The following is a 21,067-nucleotide window of genomic DNA, read 5'->3' on the forward strand; positions in this document are numbered from 1 at the left end:
GGATTCACAAGTCTGCAGTCACACAGAGTGACACATAGAGGAACTGCAGACTTGTAGAAGAAGACTCTCTTTAATGACCTATGATGTACATTTTCGTCATTGACCCATAAGGAATGGATTAAGCCAGTTCAGAAACTGAGCCCACTCCATATACTAGTAGGATGCAGACATCTGCCTGTGACTTCAGCGGCTGGAGCTTGTTTTGATTGTGGTGGTTTAACCATTTCTATGCCACGGTCACTCACAAAATTAGCATTGAAGTGATGTCAATGCCAGGGGGCACGTGTGCACCAGCTCCTGTCTGCCCCAGCGCATGATCGCAAGGAACCTGCTGAAGGCCCCTACAAGGCCATCTTGTGTTTTCATGTGAAGTTTAGCCACGTGCTGTGCTCGATAGGAGAACCGCTATTTTTCTATACCAAAATACTGCGGAATATGGTATAAGTAATCAAACACTTGCAGGTATTAGTCCTCTACAGGGACTAAAAAAATAAAACAATGATGCGAACAATGGGGGGCGAGAAGTGGAAATGCATTCCACAAAAAAAACATTTGGTGTCGTCAAATCCAGTCACTCAATATATATAAAATTAAGTTTAATGTCGAAAACATTAAAAATAAGGCGAAGTGCCGCCTCTGCGCTTCCCCAAGACAGTCATATGTACCACAAAATGGTATCCATATAAAAGTCAGCTCTGCACAGAACAGAAGCCCTTGCCCAGCTACATGGGCAGAAAAAAGTTTGTTGTGTTTTTTTTTTTTTTTTTTTAAAGTTTTCATTTTATTTTTTAACTTTAAAAAAATAAAACAATAGGACCAGGTTGCCACCATTATAATCCTACTAAACTAAAGAATCATTTTGCTTGGTCACTTTCACCGCACGATGAACACAATAAAATCAAAATACAAAATAACAGTGACAAATTAACAAGTTTTGTTTGTTTTTTCTTTCCTTGTAGTTTTACTGCTCTTGCATTTTTTTATTTCTTTTTTTACACACCTTTCTGTATATCATATGGTAGAATGGTGTCATAACGACAAGTCTTCTACTAACACAGTCATACGCCACGGTCCGCTGGGCGGGGCTTATTCACCTGCTCCCCCCCCCCGTCTTGCTCTACGCACTTCTTCCTGTTTGTTGCAAGAAAGGAAGGGGGTTTGCAGTTGAATAAATCCCGCCCATCGGACCGGACCGTGGCAGTTTACATACATCTGAACCGATATAAAGGTATTTACGCATGAAAGGTGCGGGGTCAGGGGGAAGCAAAAGCACTAAGAGAATCCTTATGTGACACACAATTGAATTATATCATTACATGATATCTTAAAAAAGGGGTGACAGATTCCCTTTAAATGCTGTATGTAAGGGCCTTCTCCCGTGATGAGCTCCATACGTACACAGCTTTACAGGGTCTTTGTACGCAGCTGAGTTCACTGTCATCTCCTAAGTATCAAGCTCCTAAGCAAACACCCTGCCGTGGCTGTAGGTAGAGGGTTTGGGTCACTTTGTCAAAGGGTCTATTTAAATCGTTGGTGCTTAGCCTTCTGGGCAAATTATTCAGCACCAAAATTCAATCTGTTTACACCTTTTTATGTTTTTGTTGTTTTTGTTCATTTATTCATCATTTACTATTGTCATTTCCTTAGCTTCACTTTTTCCGATCTTATTTGTTGGAAATTTGCCCAGAGCTTGGCGAGGAGGAGCGATGTGTTCAGGAGGCTGCCATGGTTATTGAGGTGAACCGGTAAGAAGGCTCCGCTTTATATCTGGTATTCCTTGAACTCCTGCTCTTCCTGTAGGTTTAGTATTGTGAGGAGTCTTGGTTCATGGAATAGTGATTTGTAAGACTGGGGTCACACCAGAGAGAAATGCCATATCCTAATGACCCACGGCTCCTGCTCTGCTGTGAGCGTGATCCGAGTGTCCATGCTCTGTGCTCCAATCCTTTTGCATGTGAGATTTGCAGCACAGCTACGGAGGAAGTAATTTCTCTGTCTCCTCCATTGCCGGCATCCACAGGAATCGCACTGCATTTAGGTGATATCCGAGTGCTGTACAATGTTTCACACTCGCCCATAGACTTAAATAGGTGAATACAATCTAATTCTCAGATGAAATCGCATCATCGGCATGAAAAAATAATCTCAGATGTAAGCTGCCCCACTGTTTAAAATTGAGCCGAGTGCAATGAAATATTTTTATTGGATTGCACTCTTCCGATTACATTGCAAGGGTGAGCAAGCCCTTATGCTGACAACGGCATTTTGTGCCATCAGAACAATGAAAAGCAGGGCAGAACCCATTTTGAAAACAATGGGGTGTATAGTGCAGGCATTCATCAGGTACTGTTATGTTTTCCATTATAAATTGAGACGATGACCTAGTCTGAGGTTCTGTCCACGTTTCCCACACCAGTGACTGGGAATAGAATTACTCAGTCTATTCCCCAGTCCCGCACGCTCGGTGCCTTGGGGTGATCTTCGACTCTGCCCTCTCTTTCAAACCACATATCAAGCCCTTGCATCCTCCTGCCGCCTCAAACTCAAAAATATTTCCCGGATCCGCGCATTCCTCAACCATGAAACCACAAAAACACTAGTGCACGCCCTTATCTCCCGCTTCGACTACTGCAACCTCCTACTCTCTGGCCTCCCCTCCAGCACTCTGGCACCACTCCAGTCTATCCTACACTCTGCTGCCCGACTAATCCACCTGTCTCCCCGCTATTCCCCTGCCTCCCCCCTATGCGAGGCCCTTCACTGGCTTCCTATTGTCCAGAGGCTCCAGTTCAAAACGCTAACCATGACATACAAAGCCATCCACAACCTGTCTCCTCCATACATCTGTAACATGGTCTCCCGGTACATACCCGCACGCAATATTCGATCCTCTCAAGATCTCCTTCTCTACTCCCCCCTCATCTCTTTTTCCTACAACCGCATACAAGACTTCTCCCGTGCTTCCCCCATACTCTGGAACTCTCTTCCGCAACACATCAGACTCTCACCAACAACGGAAACCTTCAAGAAGAACCGAAGACCCACCTGTTCCAACAAGCCTGCAATGATCCTCGGTCCACTGAACCACCGCACAATCAGCTCTACCCTCTCCTAGTGTATCCTCACCCATCCCTGTAGACTGTGAGCCCTCGCGGTCAGGGTCCTCTCTCCTTCTGTACTTGTGTGTCCCTTGTTTTGCACATGTTTATTGTAATTGTCTATATTTCCCATTTTCCCTGTAAAGCGCAATGGAATAAATGGCGCTATATAAATGTATAATAATAATATTCATAATAAATATTCAGTGTTATTGTACCACTCCATCGTTTTCTTTTATTGCAGCGCTGGAGTGGTGTTGCTTAAACTAAGTTCCCTACCCCCCGTCTTATACTTACCAGCTGCCATCTTCATCTGTTCCTGGCACTGCTCCTGGCTGTCTCCAGCAGGTTGTGACCAGCCAGATTGTTTCAGGGTTTGCTGGAGCACTCTGGAACTCGACACTCAATGCAGTCTGAGAGCCAGAATGAAGCTTTCAAAGACTTACAGGTGCTTCTCACAAAATTAGAATATCAAACAATTTATTGCACTTCTTCAATACAAAAAGTGAAACTCATATTATATAGTCATTACAAACAGAGTGATCTATTTCAAGTGTTTATTTCTGTTAATGTTGATGATTATGGCTTACAGCCAATGAAAACCCAAAAGTCATTATCTCAGTAAATTTGAATACTTTATAACACCAGCTTGAAAAATGATTTTAAAATCCAAAATGTTGGCCTACTGCAATGTATATTCAGTCAATGCACTCAATACTTGGTCGGGGATCCTTTGCATCAATGCGGCGTGGCATGGAGATGATCAGCCTGTGGCACTTCTGAGGTGTTATGGAAGCCCAGGTTGTTTTGATAGCAGCCTTCAGCTCGTCTGCATTGTTGGGTCTGGTGTCTCTCATCTTCCTCTTGACAATACCCCATGGATTTTATGTGGGGTTGAGGTCAGGCGAGTTTGCTGGCTAATCAAGCACAGTGATACTGTTGTTTTTAAACCAGGTATTGGTACTTTTGACAGTGTGGACAGGTGCCGGATCCTGCTGAAGAATTAAATTTCCATCTCCAAAAAGCTCGTCGGCAGAGGGAAGCATGAAGTGCTCTAAAATTTCCTGGTAGACGGCTGCGCTGACTTTGGTTTTGTTAAAACACAGTGGACCTGTTCCAGCAGATGACATGGCTCCCCAAACCACCACTGATTATGGAAACTTCACACTAGATCTCATGCAGCTTGGATTGTGTTCCTCTCCGCTCTTCCTCCAGACTCTGGGACATTGACATTAATTTCCAAATGAAATGCAAAATTTACTTTGAACTGAAAACACCTTGGACCACTGAGCAACAGTCCAGTTCTTTTTCTCCTTGGCCCAGGTAAGACTCTTCTGGGGTTGTCTATTGGTGATGAGTGGCTTGATGCAAGGAATGCGACGCTTGAGAACCATGTCCTGGATACGTCTGTGTGTGGTGACTCTTGAAGCAATGACTCCACTAGCAGTCTACTTGTGAATCCCCCAAAATTTTAGAATGGCCTTTTCTTAACCCTGTAATGGCCAGAGCTGTTTTCGTTTTTTCGCTCTCCTTCTTCCCAGAGCCATAACTTTTTTATTTTTCCATTAATATGACAATGTGAGGGCTTATTTTTTGCTGGACGAGTTGTACTTTTGAAAGACATCATTGGTTTTAGCATGTTGTGTACTTGAAAATGGGCAAAAAATTCCAAGTGCGGTGAAATTGCAAAAAAAAAGTGCAATCGCACACGTTTTTTTCAGGGGGCTTTTTTACTAGGTTCACTAAATGCTAAAACTGACCTGCAATTATGATTATCCAGGTCATTACGAGTTCATAGACACCAAACATGTCTAGGTTCTTTTTTATCTAAGTGGTGAAAAAAAATTCCACAATTTGCTTTAAAAAAAAAAAAAAAAAAAAAAGCGCCATTTTCCGATACCTGTAGCATATCCCATTTTTCTTGATCTGGGCTTGAGTGAGGGGTTATTTTTTGCGTGCCGAGCTGTCGTTTTTAAGGTTATCATTTATGTGCAGACACGATCTTTTGATCGCCCGTTATTGCACTTCAATGCAATGTCGCGGTGACCAAAAAAAAGTAATTCTGGCGTTTTGATTTTTTTTTTTTTTCCAGCTACACAGTTTAGCGATCGGGTTAATCCTTTTTTCCAGGTCACCACCTGACAGCACACTGGAGGACGTCCTTATCCACAGTGGGATAGGAAACCACGAGAGCTTAAAAGGACCCTCCCCCTACAACCCTTCAGTGTTTTTCCTGTCCCACTGCGGATAGGAATGGTGAGAGAATATCCGACCGTTCCACGCAGATGGTTAGGATCGGGGTGCCCATCCTTTCCCTTCCTACCTGAAGAATTCTGCAGCTGACACCTGACAGAGGGTCCCTCAGCACACCCAGTGTAGCGCTGCTCCTGGGAGATGGGGTCGCTTCCTCCTGTCGGGGGCTCTTGACACCGGACGCCGCCGTCGATGTCCCTGAGCCCGGGCCGCCTCTATGGAGTCCACTGGCGCCACAAGCGGACCTCGGCATTGGCTCACCGCAGGGCATGCCCCAGCAGTCGGATGCGGCATATCGCTACAGGCAGAGGAGACGAGCGCGGCCATGTCACTTCCGGTTGCGTATGACAGGGCGCGTCACTTCCGGTCGCGTCATCACAGGGCGGTTTCCGGGTCGCGGCCGCCCGGCGTCACAGGCCACAGCCTGTATAGGATCACCATCAGGAAGAGAGTGGCGTCTTCTCCAGTGGAGCAGATCGGACAATGCAGACAGCGCGGTCAGCAGGAACAGCCCACAGCAGTCCTCCCTATCCAAAGATGGAGGACCAGTCAAAGATGAGACGGGGCCAGAGAGCCAGGGTCACGTGAGTAACCTCAGAGGTCACTGCAGGGCCCCAGTAAGGCAGATCCCCACAGAACATGTATCTTATATGTTCCAGGGGGGAACCTCCACCTCAGAAAGAAAGGAGCCCAGGAGGAAAGATAAGAAGTGTCCGATTTGCTCTAAGAAGCTAAAGGACACGTGGCAGAAAGCCCTCTGTGATGTATGTACAAGGCGCATAGTGGGGGAAGAACAAGCTACACTCATGACTAACATGAGCGATTATAAGGGAAGAGGTGCAGGCTTCGGTGTCAGGCCTGGTCGTTCCCCAGATCCCACAGGTGAACCCCCAGGTATCCAGAAAGAGGCAGAGGGAGTCGGACATCTCTTCTGAAGAGATCCTGTTTGAATCAGAGGCAGAAGAGGAAGAGATCAGAGAGCACCCAGAAAGGGGAAGGAAATATCTCTTTTCGTCCGGGGATACGGACGAGCTATTGGGTGCAGTGAGGCAGACTATGCAGATCGAGGAACCCCTGACAACACTCTCGGTACAGGACAAGATGTTTGGGGGGGTTGCGCTCCCAGACCTCCGATGGTCTTCCCAGTAAACACCCATATACGGGCGATGATACTAGACGAATGGGAGGAAGCAGAGAAGAGACTGACTATCCTCAGAGACTTCAGACTTCGCCTGCCATTTGACCCAGAGGAGGTCAAGGGGAGGTCAAGGGGTGAGGGCAGAAGTAGGAATAGGGATACCATACTCTCAGGCCCAGGGTCGAGCTCCCGAAGAAAATGATGCGACCAGAGTAGGGGGGCGATTGCTCAAGTTCGGGAGGGAATAGCAGGAGGTTACCACCAGCCCCTGGGTACTACAGGTCATTTCTCAGGGGTACAGGATAGAATTTGACTCCCTCCCCCCCCGATCAGATTTCTAGTGACCAGCTCTCGACTCAGTTGAGCTTCCCCTATGTGGTTGGATATCCAGGACCTCCTGGAGATAGCAGCGATCGTTCCAGTACCCGCCTGAGAAGAGGGGAGCGGACACTAATCAAGCCTCTTCTCGATAAAAAAACATCCGGGGAGTCCAGAACGATAATAAATCTCAAACCCCTAAACAAATGGGTAACATACAAGCGTTTCAAGATGGAATCGATAAGATCCACGATTCCTCTTCTGGGAAGAGCAGTATTAATGTGCATGCTAGATTTAAAGAGCGCGTATTATCACGTCCCCATCTACCCAGCCCATCAAAAATATCTCAGATTTGCGGTCGAAAGGGATGGCAGGATATACCACTATCAGTTCCGCTGCCTCCCCTTTGGTCTAGCGTCGGCCCCAAGAGTCTTCACAAAATTAATGGTGGAAGTAGTGGCCTACCTAAGATGTCGGAACATCACGGTGGTCACTTACTTGGATGACTTCTTGATCGTAGCAGATTCACTAGCCCAGCTCAGTCGACTGTCAGTCTTCAATCTTCACTGCAGAGATTGGGTTGGATCATAAATTGGCCAAAATCAGATCTCATACCCAAGCCCAGAATAAAATTCTTGGGGGATCATGCTAGACTCAGAAAGAAGAATGTCTTATCTACCAGAGGAAAAGCAAGAAGATTAGTCAGTTCTCGTGCATTCTCTGCGTCAGGTGGAGCCAATTCTACTCCCGAGACTTACAACGGGCAGTCCTAGCATCCTGGGACAGGAGGCAGAACTCGCTAAACAAGAAAATTCAGTTATCTCCCCGTGTCAGGAGGTCGCTGCTGTGGTGGACCTTTCCGAGAAATTTACAAACCGGTGTCTCGTGGATCCAGTCCCTGGAGATCGTAGTGACAACAGACGCGAGTCAACAAGGTTGGGGCGGACACGTCAAAGGAAGACACTACCAGGGACAATGGAGTCTGGAGGACAGCAACAAGTCCTCCAACTTCAGAGACCTGTATGCGGTATGGAAGGTACTACTCGCTGCCCGGTCCCTGGTAAGGAACAAACACGTCAAGATACTGTCAGACAATACCACGACAGTAGCCTTTGTCCGTCACCAGGGCGGACCAAGATATCCAGCGCTACAACTCCTAGCAGAACAAATCTTCAGATGGGCAGAAAGAGAGGTCCTCTCAATCTCAGCAGTACATCTGGAGGGTACCAGAAACCAGGTCGCGGACTTCCTCAGCAGAAGAATAATGGCTACAATGCAATGGGAACTCAACGACGAAGTGTTCAACAGCCTATGCGACTGGTGGGGACAACCGGAGATAGACGGACAAACAGAACGCAAATGTCAAAGCCTTCTACTCTTGAACCCTCTGGGAAACCCGGCAGGAATAGATGCTCTATCATAATCCTGAAGAAGAGGCCTGTTATACTCCTTCCCGCCTCTCGCTCTCATTCCACGAATTCTCAGGAAAATTTACGAAGACAGAGCCAGAGTCATACTAGTGGTGCCCTACTGTCCAAGAAGAAGTTAGTTTCCCCTGCTCAGGAAGATATCACAGTAGGAACCCATTCTCCTGCCAAGAAGGGAAGACCTCCTCCATCAAGGTCCAGTCTTGCACCAAAAGCCAGAAGCGCTCCAGTTATAAGCCTGGATCCTGAGCGGCAGGTCCTAAGAGCAAGGGGTCTATCGAACGAAGTTATATCTACCCTACAAGCAAGTAGAAAACCAGTGACCGCAGCTATATATAACAAAATCTGGGAAAAATTCTGCAGCTTTTGTGGAGAGGCGACAGTTGAGACTGACAAACCTGACATCCCAAAGATACTTGACTTCTTGCAGGCAGGGTTCAAAAAGGGCCTTAGACCCAGCTCTCTGAGAGTGCAGATTGCGGCCTTAAGTGTGTTCTACGATACGACCCTATCGTTGCACCGTTGGATAGCATGTTTCTCGAGGGCTGTGCAGAGGCTTAAACCCTTAATAAGAAAGACTGTCCCTCCTTGGGACCTTAACCTAGTCCTGAATGCGCTATGTAAACACCCATACCAGATAGGGGCAGAGCGAGAAATCGGTAACCTCTCACTTGAAACGGCTTTCCTAGTAGCAATTACGTCAGCCAAAAGCTAGGGGAACTTCAGGCCCTATCTATCAGAGATCCCTACTTACAGGTATTTTACGACCGGTTAGTCATAAGACTTGACCCGGCCTTTCTCCCCAAGGTTATCTCAGACTCAAACATGAATCAAGAGGTAGTGCTCCCTTCATTTTGTCAGTTCCCCAAGAATAAGGGGGAAGCGGCTTACCATAACCTGGATGTCAGGGAAACGGTGATCAGGTACCTTGAGGCAAGATAATATTCTGTGTCCAATACACAGGCCCGAATAAAGGGAAAAAAGCATCAAAATCCACAATAGCAAGGTGGATTAGATCCATTATTAGCATAGTCTATAGAGCACAGGGTCAGAGTCCCCACGGGGAGCCTTAGAGCCCACTCAACTAGGGCCATGGCCGCGTCATGGGCGGAGAGGGGAGGAGCCTCGGCAGAACAGATCTGCAAGGCAGCATCTTGGACCAGTCTCCGTACCTTCTCTAAGCACTATAAACTAGACGTGGCCTCCACACAGTTAGCATTTGGGAGGAAAGTACTCCATGCAGTAGTCCCACCCTAGGACCAATATCCTTTAGTACTACTCCAGTGTGCTGTCAGGTGGTGACCTGGAAAACGGTAATTAGACCTACCGGTAATTGTGTTTCCAGGAATCCATCCTGGATTCCTGGAAACACAATTACCGGTTGGTCTAATTACCATTTTTTATTGATAGATGGGGCGATTCTGAATGCGGCGATGCCTAATGTTTGTGATTTTTTTTTTTTTTTTTTTTTTTTGTTTTGTTTTGTTTTGTTTTGTTGTCAAAATGGGGTGATTTTTTTTTTTAATTTTTTTTTAAAACTTTTTTTTTTATTAAAATTTGGCATGCTTCAATAGCCTCCATGGGAGGCTAGAAGCTGCCACCACTTGATTGGCTCTGCTACATATAGGCGATGAGCAGACCGCCTATATGTAGCTGAATTACAGCATTGCTATGAGTGCCGACCACAGGGTGAGACCTCAGGTTGTTATGCTAACGCATTGCTGACCCCTGATCACGTGACTGGGTCAGCAATGTGCGGCCCGGCGACCGGAAGCGCTTGTTAAATGCCGCTGTTAGCGTTTGACAGCGGCATTTAACTAGTTAATAGGCGCGGGTGGATCGCAATTCCACCTGCGCCTATTGCGGGCACATGTCAGCTGTTCAAAATAGCTGACATGTCAAGGCTTTGACGCGGGCTCACCGCCAGAGCCCTAACCAAAGTGGGGGATCTGACCTTGGACGTAGTATTGCGTTCAAGGTCAGAAAGGGGTTAACAAGCCTTTCAAGGCTGCGGTTATCCTATGCTTGGATATAGCACTCTGTAAACAGCCAGCGTCTTTAACAATGACCTTTTGTGACTTACCCTCCTTGTTGAGTGTGTCAGTGACTGCCTTCTGGACATCTGCCAAGTCAGCAGTCTTCCCCATGATTGTGGAGCCCACTGAAACAGACAAAGGGACCTTTTTAAATGCTTAGGAAGCCTTTGCAGGTGTTTTTTGTTAATTATTCTAATTTACTGAGATAATGACTTTTGGGTTTTCATTGGCTGTAAGCCATAATCGTCAACATTAACAGAAATATACACGTGAAATAGATCACTCTACTTGTAATGACTCTATATAATATGAGTTTCACTTTTTCTATTGAAGAACTGAAATTTACATTTGGATGATACTCTAATTTTGTGAGAAGCACCTGTACATTTGAGAGCTTGTAACCATTATCTCTGACTAACTTACGGTCAGAAGTTGCTGTCACAAGATGGGGGGGATTGGCATTGGAGCTGATGTCGGCTGATAGGAATGACTAGGGTTGGGGAACTTGGTTAAGTAGCACCACTCTAGTGGTGAAATAAAACAAAAAAAAAAATCACTGGAGTGATGCCTTAACAATTATTTTCAATGTTCTAAACAACACTGCTGCTGTCTGTCTGCTTGTGGGACAGAGGACGGATAACTGGACAGGCTGCCTGATCTCATGAAGGAGATGATCCTAGTATTAAGGATAAGAGAAAATGGGTATCTCCAGGATTTTGAGAAGGACCCTCTTGATGGGTACTACCTTTTTTTTAGTTAAAGGGGTATTCCCATCTCAAAGATCCTATTCCAATATATACTAGGTATAATATTACCCTCTGATTAGAAATGTAGCATAGTTCTTCTGATTTGCTATGTCGCTTACCCCATGTGCAGGGCATTGCAGTAGCTTGGGTATCCATGGTTACAACTTATTGTATAGTAACAGTAGTTGTAACCAAGGATACCCAAGTTACTGCAATGTCCTGCACATGGGGTAGCGAATCGGAAGAACTATACTTCATTTCTAATTTGAGGTATTTATTATTATTAATAATAATATTCCTACGACATATTGAGATAGTATCTTGGACATGGGAATACCTCTTTAAGCAATGACCTACAGTATGTAAGGTGATCTAATTAACCATTTATAAACATGTAACATACTTTAACCAGTGTTTTGACTTTAAAAATTCAAATGTGTGATGGCCTTCATGTATCTTTAGAAGCTAATTTCTACATTTCTGAGGAAACTGTCATATATAAAATATTATAAGAAGATCAAATGCTTTGTATGGAGAAAAGGGGATTATGGGATAAGGATTATTGTGAGCTTACGCTTGATAAATTCTGCAGACAAGCAGAAGTCCTTTGTGAGAAAAGCGCTTTACAGATGTTTCTTCCTGAGATCTTCGCAGAAATTAGGGGAAATTCTATAATTGTTGCATAGATTAATGCTTGGGTCGTGATGTTATGAAACTAAAAATGTAGATCAAGGATTAGTTTAAACCAAGTGCTCCACAGCATCTCCTAAATTCAGTCTTGGTGCCATTTTTACGCCCTCTGTGGACAAGCAATGGATGACTCAATGCGGTAAATAAACACATTGAATTTCAACTTTGGAAAATGGGGTTTTCCGATCATCAGGCCAGACTCTGCACAGATTAAAGACAAAAGGGTGTTCCCATCTCCAAGATCCTATCCCAATATATAGCAATTGGAAATGTAATATAGTTCTTCTGATTTGCTACGTCATTTAGCCCATTACATTGCAGTTGCTTGGGTATCCATGGTTATGAGCACTAACAGGTAGCTAACTAACTCGGGATGAGTGCTTGTAACCATGGATTCCTAAGCTACTGCCCTGCTCATGGGGTAACCAACATGGCGAACCATAAGAACCAGCTACATTTCTAATTAGATGTATCTACTATTATTACTGCATATTGGGATAGGATCTTGGAGATGGGAATAACCCGTTAAGTCTCAAAACCTTTACATTACATTTTTTTTTTTTACTTTGAACCCTGTGGTCCACAGAGAGAATCACACAGACATTTCTAACTTATCAAAATTGGCAATGCAAGTCTATGGGTCCTTAATAAAACAAAACTATCCGGACCCTGATATTACAAGGAATCCCCTCAACACTTCAGTTGTCATAAGTTATGGAGTCCGTTTGTCTTTATTTAGTGTATGGTATTTTAACTTTTTTTTTTTTTTTTTTATAAATCTAGATTTGCTTTGGCTTCACATTTCTTTTGGGGTCTTTGGTCCATTTTACAAGCAAAGATGTCCACTATTGAGTTTGGATACCTGGTGAGTATGCATTCATGTATTTAGGGATGAACTAACACATTATTTACAAGCTGGGAGAAAACCTACTCATCACTAAGGAGCTGACAACTTAGACCCCACCGATCCCATCAATAGGGCTCACATTGATAGATCCCCATATTGATTGGAGCAGAGGGGCTTCCATACCACAATGCTATTTTTCACTCCCAGAGAAAGGACCCAAGAAGGAATGTGTTCTGTGATGTCCATTCACCAGTTGTGTTTAGCCCTAGGCCCTGTTCACACTGCCTTTCTGCAGAGCTTTTGGAGGCTCCACACACATTCCACTAAACAGGATTTAGACAAACCTCCAATAGGGCTATAGAATGTAATGATGGGAATGGAGTTCCAATGAAATCTTTTTTTTCTCCTTTTGACAGTATCTGTGTTTGTGTCATCACATCCTTATGGCCCCATCAGAGGTTTTCTCTCAATCCCGATATTAGGGGGATTCAGGCCGAAGGCCGCTGCCTCCATTTACATATACTGTGACACCCCATTTAGTGATTGCATGTATGAAGAAGTCAGTCTTGTATTCCGCTTTACTTTAGGTTTCATCTTTATTGTATCACGTTTATTATTCAAAGATGTATGTCCTGTATTGGCAGTACAGGGGGCATATGTGGGCTCTTTCTATTTTAGTGAATCTGTTCTTGTTCAGCTCAGAAACTGTATTATTTTGCAGTATTGCCAGTACTGTCATTATGGAACAACAGCCTATCGTACGGAGAATTAAAGGGGTATTCCCATCTCCAAGATCCTATTCCCATATGTAGTAGGTATAATAATATTAGCAAATCACTCAAACTAGAAATTTAGTATAGTTCTTCAGATATCCTATGTCATGTACCTCATGTAGCTTAGGTGTCCATGGTTATGACCACTCCTATAGTGACAGACAGCTCTTACTAGTCGTAACCATGGATACCTAAGCTACTGCAATGCCCTGCACGTGGGGTAAGATACCTAGCGAATCTGAAGAACTATACCACATTTCTAATTGGAGATATTTGCTATTATTATTACACATACTACATATTGGGATAGGATCTTGGAGATGGGAATGCCCTTTTAAATTACTCCACAAGTTTACTTTGTGGTTAACTGGCCAGACTCTGGAAAAAAATAAGGATCATGGGTTGAAATAATGTATTAGAGGGATATGCCCATCTCAACCTCTGTAACTTCTTTATACCGCACATAGATTGAATGGCTGTACCTCTTTTATTCAATTAAAAAAAAAAAAAAAGTTAACATAGTAACTCGGCTCACCCTTTGTTCCCAGGCAATAAACTGGCTCTTTATAGCAGTAAAAGAAGAAATATGCCAGCATCCAGAGAGCTATTAAAACGGCCTTACTTTTTAACCCCTTCCCGACCTTTGACGCCACATAGACGTCATGAAAAGTCGTGCCAAAACGACCAATGACGCCTTTGTGGCGTCATGAATTGATTGCCCCCCCTACTGGTCGGGTGACCAGGGTCACTGAAAGGTCACCCGACCCGCACACAGAGGACCCTTCATAGTTAATCCCAGGGGGCGTGGCTTAGCCCCCACGTGCCTACAATCGCTCTGACTGGCTGTTAAAAGTGAAACAGCCAATCAGAGCGATTGTAATATCTCACCAATGAAATTTGGTGAAATATTACAATCCAGCCATGGCCGATGCCGCAATAGCATCAGCCATGGCTGGAGACACCGATCAGATCCCCCCCCCCCACGACTGACGGCACCTACCGGCAACCGCCGTCATAATCTGCCCCCCCCGCCGTCTTCCGATTTTCCCCCCCCCCCTTCCTCCCGGTGTCCCGCCGTCTCGGATCATGGGCGCCGCCATCTTGGAAAATGGCGGGTGCATGCACAGTGTGCCTGTCGAAACTGCAATGCTGCAGATTCATTAATTTATTTTGATTACTGTGATAAACTCTCACAGTGATCAAAATAAAAGTAAATCACCCCCACATGTAGGGACAAATAATAAAATAAAGAAAATATTTTTATTTTTATTTTTTCGTTAGGGCTAGGGTTGGTGGCGCCATTTTTGAGGAAAAAAAAAGATTTTTTTTTTTTTTATTTTCACTGCTCTGCGTTATAAACTTCTGTGAAGCACTTGGTTCCAAGTGCCCACCACACATCTAGATAAGTTCCTTGGGGGGTCTAGTTTCCAAAATGGGGTCACTTGTGAGGGAGCTCCAATGTTTAGGCACACAGGGGCTCTCCAAACCCGACATGGTATCCGCTAACGATTGGAGCCAATTTTCCATTCAAAAAGTCAAATGGTGCTCCTTCCCTTCTGAGCCCTGCCGTGCACCCAAACAGTGGTTTATGACCACATATGAGGTATCAGTGTACTCAGGAGAAATTGCCCAACAAATTTTAGGATCCATTTTATCCTGTTGCCCATGTGAAAATGAAAAAATTGATGCTAAAAGAAAATTTTTGTTGGGAAAAATTAAAATGTCCATTTTTTCCTTCCACGTTGCTTTAGTTTGTGAAGCACCTGAAGGGTTAATAATCTTCTTGAATGTAGTTTTGAGTAGCTTGAGGGGTGCAGTTTTAGAATGGTGTGACTTTTGGGTGTTTTCTGCCATATAGACCCCTCAAAGTGACTTCAAATGTGAGGTGGTCCCTAAAAAAATGGTTTTGTAAACTTTGTTGTAAAAATGAGAAATCGCTGGTCAACTTTTAACCCTTATAACTTCCTAACAAAAAAAAATTGTTTCGAAAATTGTGCTGATGTAAAGTAGACATGTGGGAAATGTTATTTATTAACTATTTTGTGTCACATAATTCTCCTTAACAGAATAAAAATTCAAAATTTGGAAATAGCGAAATTTTCAAAATTTTGGACAAATGTGTGGTTTTTTTTTTGTTTTTTTTTTTTACAAATAAATGCAAAAATTATCGACCTAAATTTACCACTCTTATGAAGCCAAATATTTCACGAAAAAACAATCTCGAAATAGCTAGGATGCGTTGTAGCGTTCCAGAGTTATTACCTCATAAAGGGACACTGGTCAGAATTGCAAAAAATGGCTTGGTCATGAAGGGGTTAATAAATGTAAAACCTCAATGTTGAAGAAACAATCTGATAAAAAGAATCCACTGCTGAGACGTTTTGGCCAGCTTTCCCTTTTTAGTAGTCTTTTTTTTTAATTTATTGTAAAAACTGATCCACAATTGCATCATATCCAAACATGTTTACCTATGTATTTCCACCCCCCCTTTCGGCTTACGCTGGTTTAATTTAATAAACTTTCCTGCCACTGACCCTTTTGAGCAATGCATCCCTACCCCACCCCCACCCCTGCATTTGTCTGACGGGCCACAGCATTGACATCACGACTACAGCAGCGTTCCTGACTGCTGCACTGGGCTCAGGGACGTGAGCTTGAAACATTGTGTGTGCGGTAGTCGTAACCTCACTGCTGCAGTCTGTCAGTAAGACGCGGGCAGTGGTGGAAAATCGTCTCTGTATCTGGGGACAGTGAAGAACACTGGCGTTCACCTTGCTAACCTAGTGGAAACCATTGGGGAGGCAGGAGCTATTACCAGCTAGCCTTTCTAAATATACCTACTTTACTAATTCCAACTATATTCCAGAAAGGCAATCCTTTTGGGAACTTGAGGTAGCATTTGTAAATCGTTGCAACATATTTCTAAGTCTGTGTAAGGGAAATTAAACATTGATAAAGGGCACAGGTCCTAAATGTAATTTACTCTGTCGCCTTATTGGGGGACACAGAACCGTGGGTGTTATGCTGCTGTCCACTAGGAGGCGACACTATGCATAATCTGAAAAAGATTAACTTTGGCTCCTCCTCTGCAGTATACACCCCTGGACGGCGTCAGCCTTCTCCAGTTTTTGCTTAGTGTCGCAGGAGGCACACCTAAGATTATTTTATTTATTTATTTATTTTTTTTTTTTACTCCGTCTTTTTCCTGGATTTTTTTCCAAAGGACTACGGATGAAGAAAAGAGGATCTCCAGCGAGACTCCCGGCATGGCTCCCTCCTCGGTCCCCCATTAGGGGTACCCGGTTGAGGTCGAGGTGGCTATTCCCCATGTCGCACCCTCACCAGTCCCTCGGGTACTGGTTCGAGGTCGAGACCCCCTCCTTCCTCAGTTCCGTCCGGCTCTGGGTCGAGGTCAAGGCGACGATGAAGCCCCCTGACGGTGACAGCAGCACCCTCCCTAATCCCCCCTCTGGGGGTATTAGGTTGAGATACCGCAGGTAGGGACTGTACCAGGAACCAGGGACCCCAGTCCACCTGTGGGCTCCTTTTGGGACCGGGGGAGGTCCTGAGGAAGATCAAACAAGAGGGTGTTCCCACCATTCTGATCGCTCCAGACTGGCCCAGGCGTACATGGTACGCCGACGTCGTGCAACTCACAGCAGACGCTTCCTGGCGTCTCCCCACACGTCCCGACCTCCTGTCACAAGGCCCGTTCATCCACCAGAACTCTCAGGGGCTCTCAATTTGACGGCGTGGCCATTGAGACCTGGGTTTTGCCCCAAGCAGGATTTTCACCGGACGTTGTTAAAACCATGATCAGGGCTCGAAAGCCAACTTCAGCCAGGATTTACTCTCGTACCTGGAAGGTTTTCTTCACATGGTGCGAATCTCGTGGGCAGATCCCACTTCCCTATTCTCTTCCATAGGTCCTCGGTTTCCTTCAGTCAGGCCTGGACGCCGGGCTATCCCTGGGCTCGCTGAAGAGCCAGGTGTCAACGCTTTCAGTGCTCTTTCAGAGGCGTATTGCTAACAAGCCGCAAGTGAAGACTTTTCTCCAAGGGGTTTCCCGATTGGTTCCCCCCCCTACAAACGTCCTCAACCTGGTCTTGACAGCACTACAGTCACCTCCTTTTGAACCCCTTAGGGTGATCTCACTCCGCTTTCTATCACAGAAAGTGGTTTTCCTGGTGGCAATCACCTCGCTACGCAGGGTGTCTGAACTTTCAGCTCTTTCCTGCAGACAACCCTTCCTGGTTTTTCATCAGGACAAGGTGGTTCTCCGTACAGTACCATCCTTCCTCCCGAAGGTCGTGTCCAGCTTCCACCTCAATGAGGAAATATCACTACCTTCTCTTTGCCCGGCTCCCGTTCATAGGGTAGAGAAGGCTCTGCATACGCTTGACCTTGTCAGGGCATTGCGTATTTACGTGTCTAGGACTGCTCCCTTCCGGAAGTCTGATTAACTTTTCCTTCTTCCAGAAGGCGTTCGCAAGGGCCTACCGGCTTCCAAAGCCACCCTTGCTAGGTGGATCAAGTCCACCATTCAAGAGGCTTACCGCCTCAACAATTCTCCCCTTCCGGCCGGAATCACGGCACACTCTACGCGGGCGGTAGGGGCCTCTTGGGCCATTCGGCATCAAGCCTCGGCACATCAAGTGTGTAAGGCAGCCACTTGGACTAGCCTGCACACATTTACAAAACACTACAGAGTGCATACCCAGTCCTCAGCGGATGCGAGCCTGGGTAGACGGGTCCTGCAGGCAGCAGTACCCCAAGTCTAGGGGACTGTCGGCACAATATTCGTCCACTGCTTTGGGACGTCCCACGGTTCTGCGTCCCCCAATAAGGCCACAGAGTAAAGGAGATTTTTGTGTACTCACCATAAAATCTCTTTCTCTTAGCCTTTAATTGGGGGACACAGCTCCCACCCTGTTGCCCTTGCGGGCCGTTGTTACGGTTGGGTTCTCATATTGTTGTTTGAGCCTGTTTATGTTAGCCTTTTTTTACAGGCATGGTTATGTTTCTGGTTTATTCCTCCTAATGCTTTTGCACAAAACTGGAGAAGGCTGACGCCGTCCAGGGGTGTATACTGCAGAGGAGGAGCCAAAGTTAATCTTTTTCAGATTATGCATAGTGTCGCCTCCTAGTGGATAGCAGCATAACACCCACGGTTCTGTGTCCCCCCAATCAAAGGCTAAGCGAAAGAGATTTTACGGTGAGTACACAAAAATCTCCTTATTTTTCTGATTGTATGACTGTTATTTAAAGGGAGTTTAATAAAACCTCTTAAAGGGGTTGTCCACTACTAGAAAAATACCTTGTCATACCCCACGCTTGACCCCGATAAAATAAAAAAACAAACAAACCCATACTCCTCTTGCAATGCCGATGCTGTTCCCGTGGTGTCAGCACTTGCTCTCCTCAGGGCTCCCATGTGGCTGTATGACACATGATGCCTGGCGCCAGATCAGCGCTGACAGCACTGTACCCTTCTGGATACGGATTGAACATGAAGAGGAAGTGTGGGATCAACTGCAGCCTGGGCTTGGTATTCAATTTGTCCAAAGGTGTGGACAGTGGCACCAGCACTGATTGGGCGCCGGGGACACTTGTCGCAACAACCACACGGGATCCCCAAGAAGAGCGAGTGCCCACACCTTGTGAATTGCGCCGGCACGGGAGGGGAGTATAAGCTTTTTATTATTTTTTTTTTTATTTTATTTTATCGGGGTCAAGCGTGGGGTATGAGTTGTCTAAGTAGTTGACAACTTGTTTAAACTGGTTTGTTGGGGACTTGACCCCTATAAAAATCATAGCTGTAGTACAGAGTTTAGTGGTTTGATAGCTAGAAAAAGTCTTAAGCAAATTTAGGAGGCTCTAATTTTTCTAGGGACTAAGTCATATACATACACTTTTTTTTTTTTTTTCCCAACAGTGTTTTAGGGCTGATGAGCTCACTTTCAAAGTACCATAGTTGCCTCAAGCTCTTAGTGGTTAAAATTTTAACATGCTTGCAACTTTTTATTCAAAATTCTTTGTTTTCAAGGATGGATGGATTTTTTAATTCTATAGTTTACAACTCGTTGCCTAGGTTACAGACCACCCTGCAGTCTGAGAGGTGTGATTAGCTAGGCAAGGAGCGCTGCTTGCAGGCTCTGTGTGTAGCACTGGCCAGGTCGCTATTCCCAGCCAACTGCAGTCTCCATAAACTTCTCCAATACTGCATAGATGGAGCTACTTTAATTAGCTGCACTGGATGGCCTCATTTGGCACCAGCAACACAGATATGCTGCTGGCCTGATCTGCCAGTCTTCAGGACTGGTAGGCAATGAAGTGGTGGACTCTTGAACACAGATAAACGTTAGAAGACTCTTAAGACGTTTCTAAATTTTAATGTTGGACCTGAAAAGGTCAAACTCTTTTAATTAAAATGGCAATATTTGCTTGTCTTTGCATGTCCCCGTTTTGGAAATGTAGATAAAAGAAGTTAAAAGACAACTTTTTGTTTGTTTGTTTTTCCTTTCCTCAGACTTGCGCCAGCTGGGTATGAGGCATTGTCAGTTTCATCCAGAAAACTCAAAAAAAATTTTTTTTTCATTTACGTCTAACTTTCATCTTTGTCTCTGTTTAACAGACTGTGGGTGGATCATGATTCCACCCGCATCTGTTACCCATATTTGATATTGCTGCGGTAAACTGCATAACGAGAAAAAAAAGCCAGAATTAATGTTTGTTTTTTTCGTCACCGCAATAATATGCAACAGGGGATCAAAGCATCGTATCTACCCCAAAATGGTATCAATAAAAATGTCAGCTCAGTGCTCAAAAAATACGGTAAGCCCTCAACCAGCCTCAGATCCTGAAAAAATAAATTTTCTTTTTTTTTCACCACTTAAATATAAAAAAGACCTATACATGTTTTGTATCTTCAAATTCGTAATGTTCTGAAGAATCATAATGGCAGGTCAGTTTTCGCATTTAGTGAACATAGTAAAAAAAAAAAAAAAAAAAAGCACTCTGGAAATGCACTTTTTTTGTAATTTTGCCGCATTGGAATTTTTTTCCCGTTTTCCTGTACACTATATGGTAAAATCAATGATGGTGTTCAAGAGGGCATCTCGTCCTGTAAAAAGAAAAGCCCTCACATGGCCATATTGACTGAAAAATTAAAAACAAATTATGGCTTTTGGAAGAAGGGGAGCAAAAACAGAAAATTCCAAGGTCATGCAGGGGTTAAGTTGCATTTATTGGCCCATAATCAAGAATGTTTTCTAGGAGCGCTCTTCCTTATTTGCCTTTTGTATATAGGGGCCGGCAATCGCACTAGATTAGTCGAGATCCTCTCGTCGTCGGCTTCTCTGTGTTGGTGCTTGTGAGTAACAGGTCTCTGCCATGTACACTCAAAGGAGAGACCTGTCAATCACCTGCAGTAGTGCTAAGACCTGTCCAGGGTCTGAGCCGGACTAGTTTAGTCACTGGAGTGTTTCATAGAATAATATAACCGGCTGTAAGCATGCAGCCAGGCTGAGATTCATGTTGCTCGTGGTTTGGACAACATGAAACACTTGACAAGTTCCATTTAAAAACCTTTCTTGTTCTCTGCTGTATACTGCTCTGTGTAAGCAGATGTTATGCAGACAACAGCATGTTCTATGCGCACACAACAATTGAATTGGTGATCAATGTTCATGGAAGTGTGGTCTACCTCTGTGAACAGGCGATCATATGACCACCAATTGGC

The 21,067-nt window shown here is 44.7% G+C and overlaps 1 protein-coding gene across 2 annotated transcripts in view; it reads left to right on the forward strand.

Moving 5' to 3' along the window:
* CHKB (choline kinase beta) overlaps positions 1-21,067 on the forward strand; it is a 48,208-nt gene that overhangs the window by 22,799 nt on the left and 4,342 nt on the right. For both annotated transcript variants that reach the window (XM_073579313.1, XM_073579314.1), the window contains exons 9-10: positions 1,648-1,745; positions 12,490-12,571. In XM_073579313.1, coding sequence (XP_073435414.1) covers positions 1,648-1,745; positions 12,490-12,571 — 180 coding nt within the window. The remainder of the gene's footprint in view (positions 1-1,647; positions 1,746-12,489; positions 12,572-21,067) is intronic.

This window comes from Dendrobates tinctorius, unplaced genomic scaffold (genome assembly GCF_039654945.1).
Source record: "Dendrobates tinctorius isolate UK_male_01 unplaced genomic scaffold, ASM3965494v1 ptg000062l, whole genome shotgun sequence".
Lineage (NCBI taxonomy): Eukaryota > Metazoa > Chordata > Amphibia > Anura > Dendrobatidae > Dendrobates > Dendrobates tinctorius.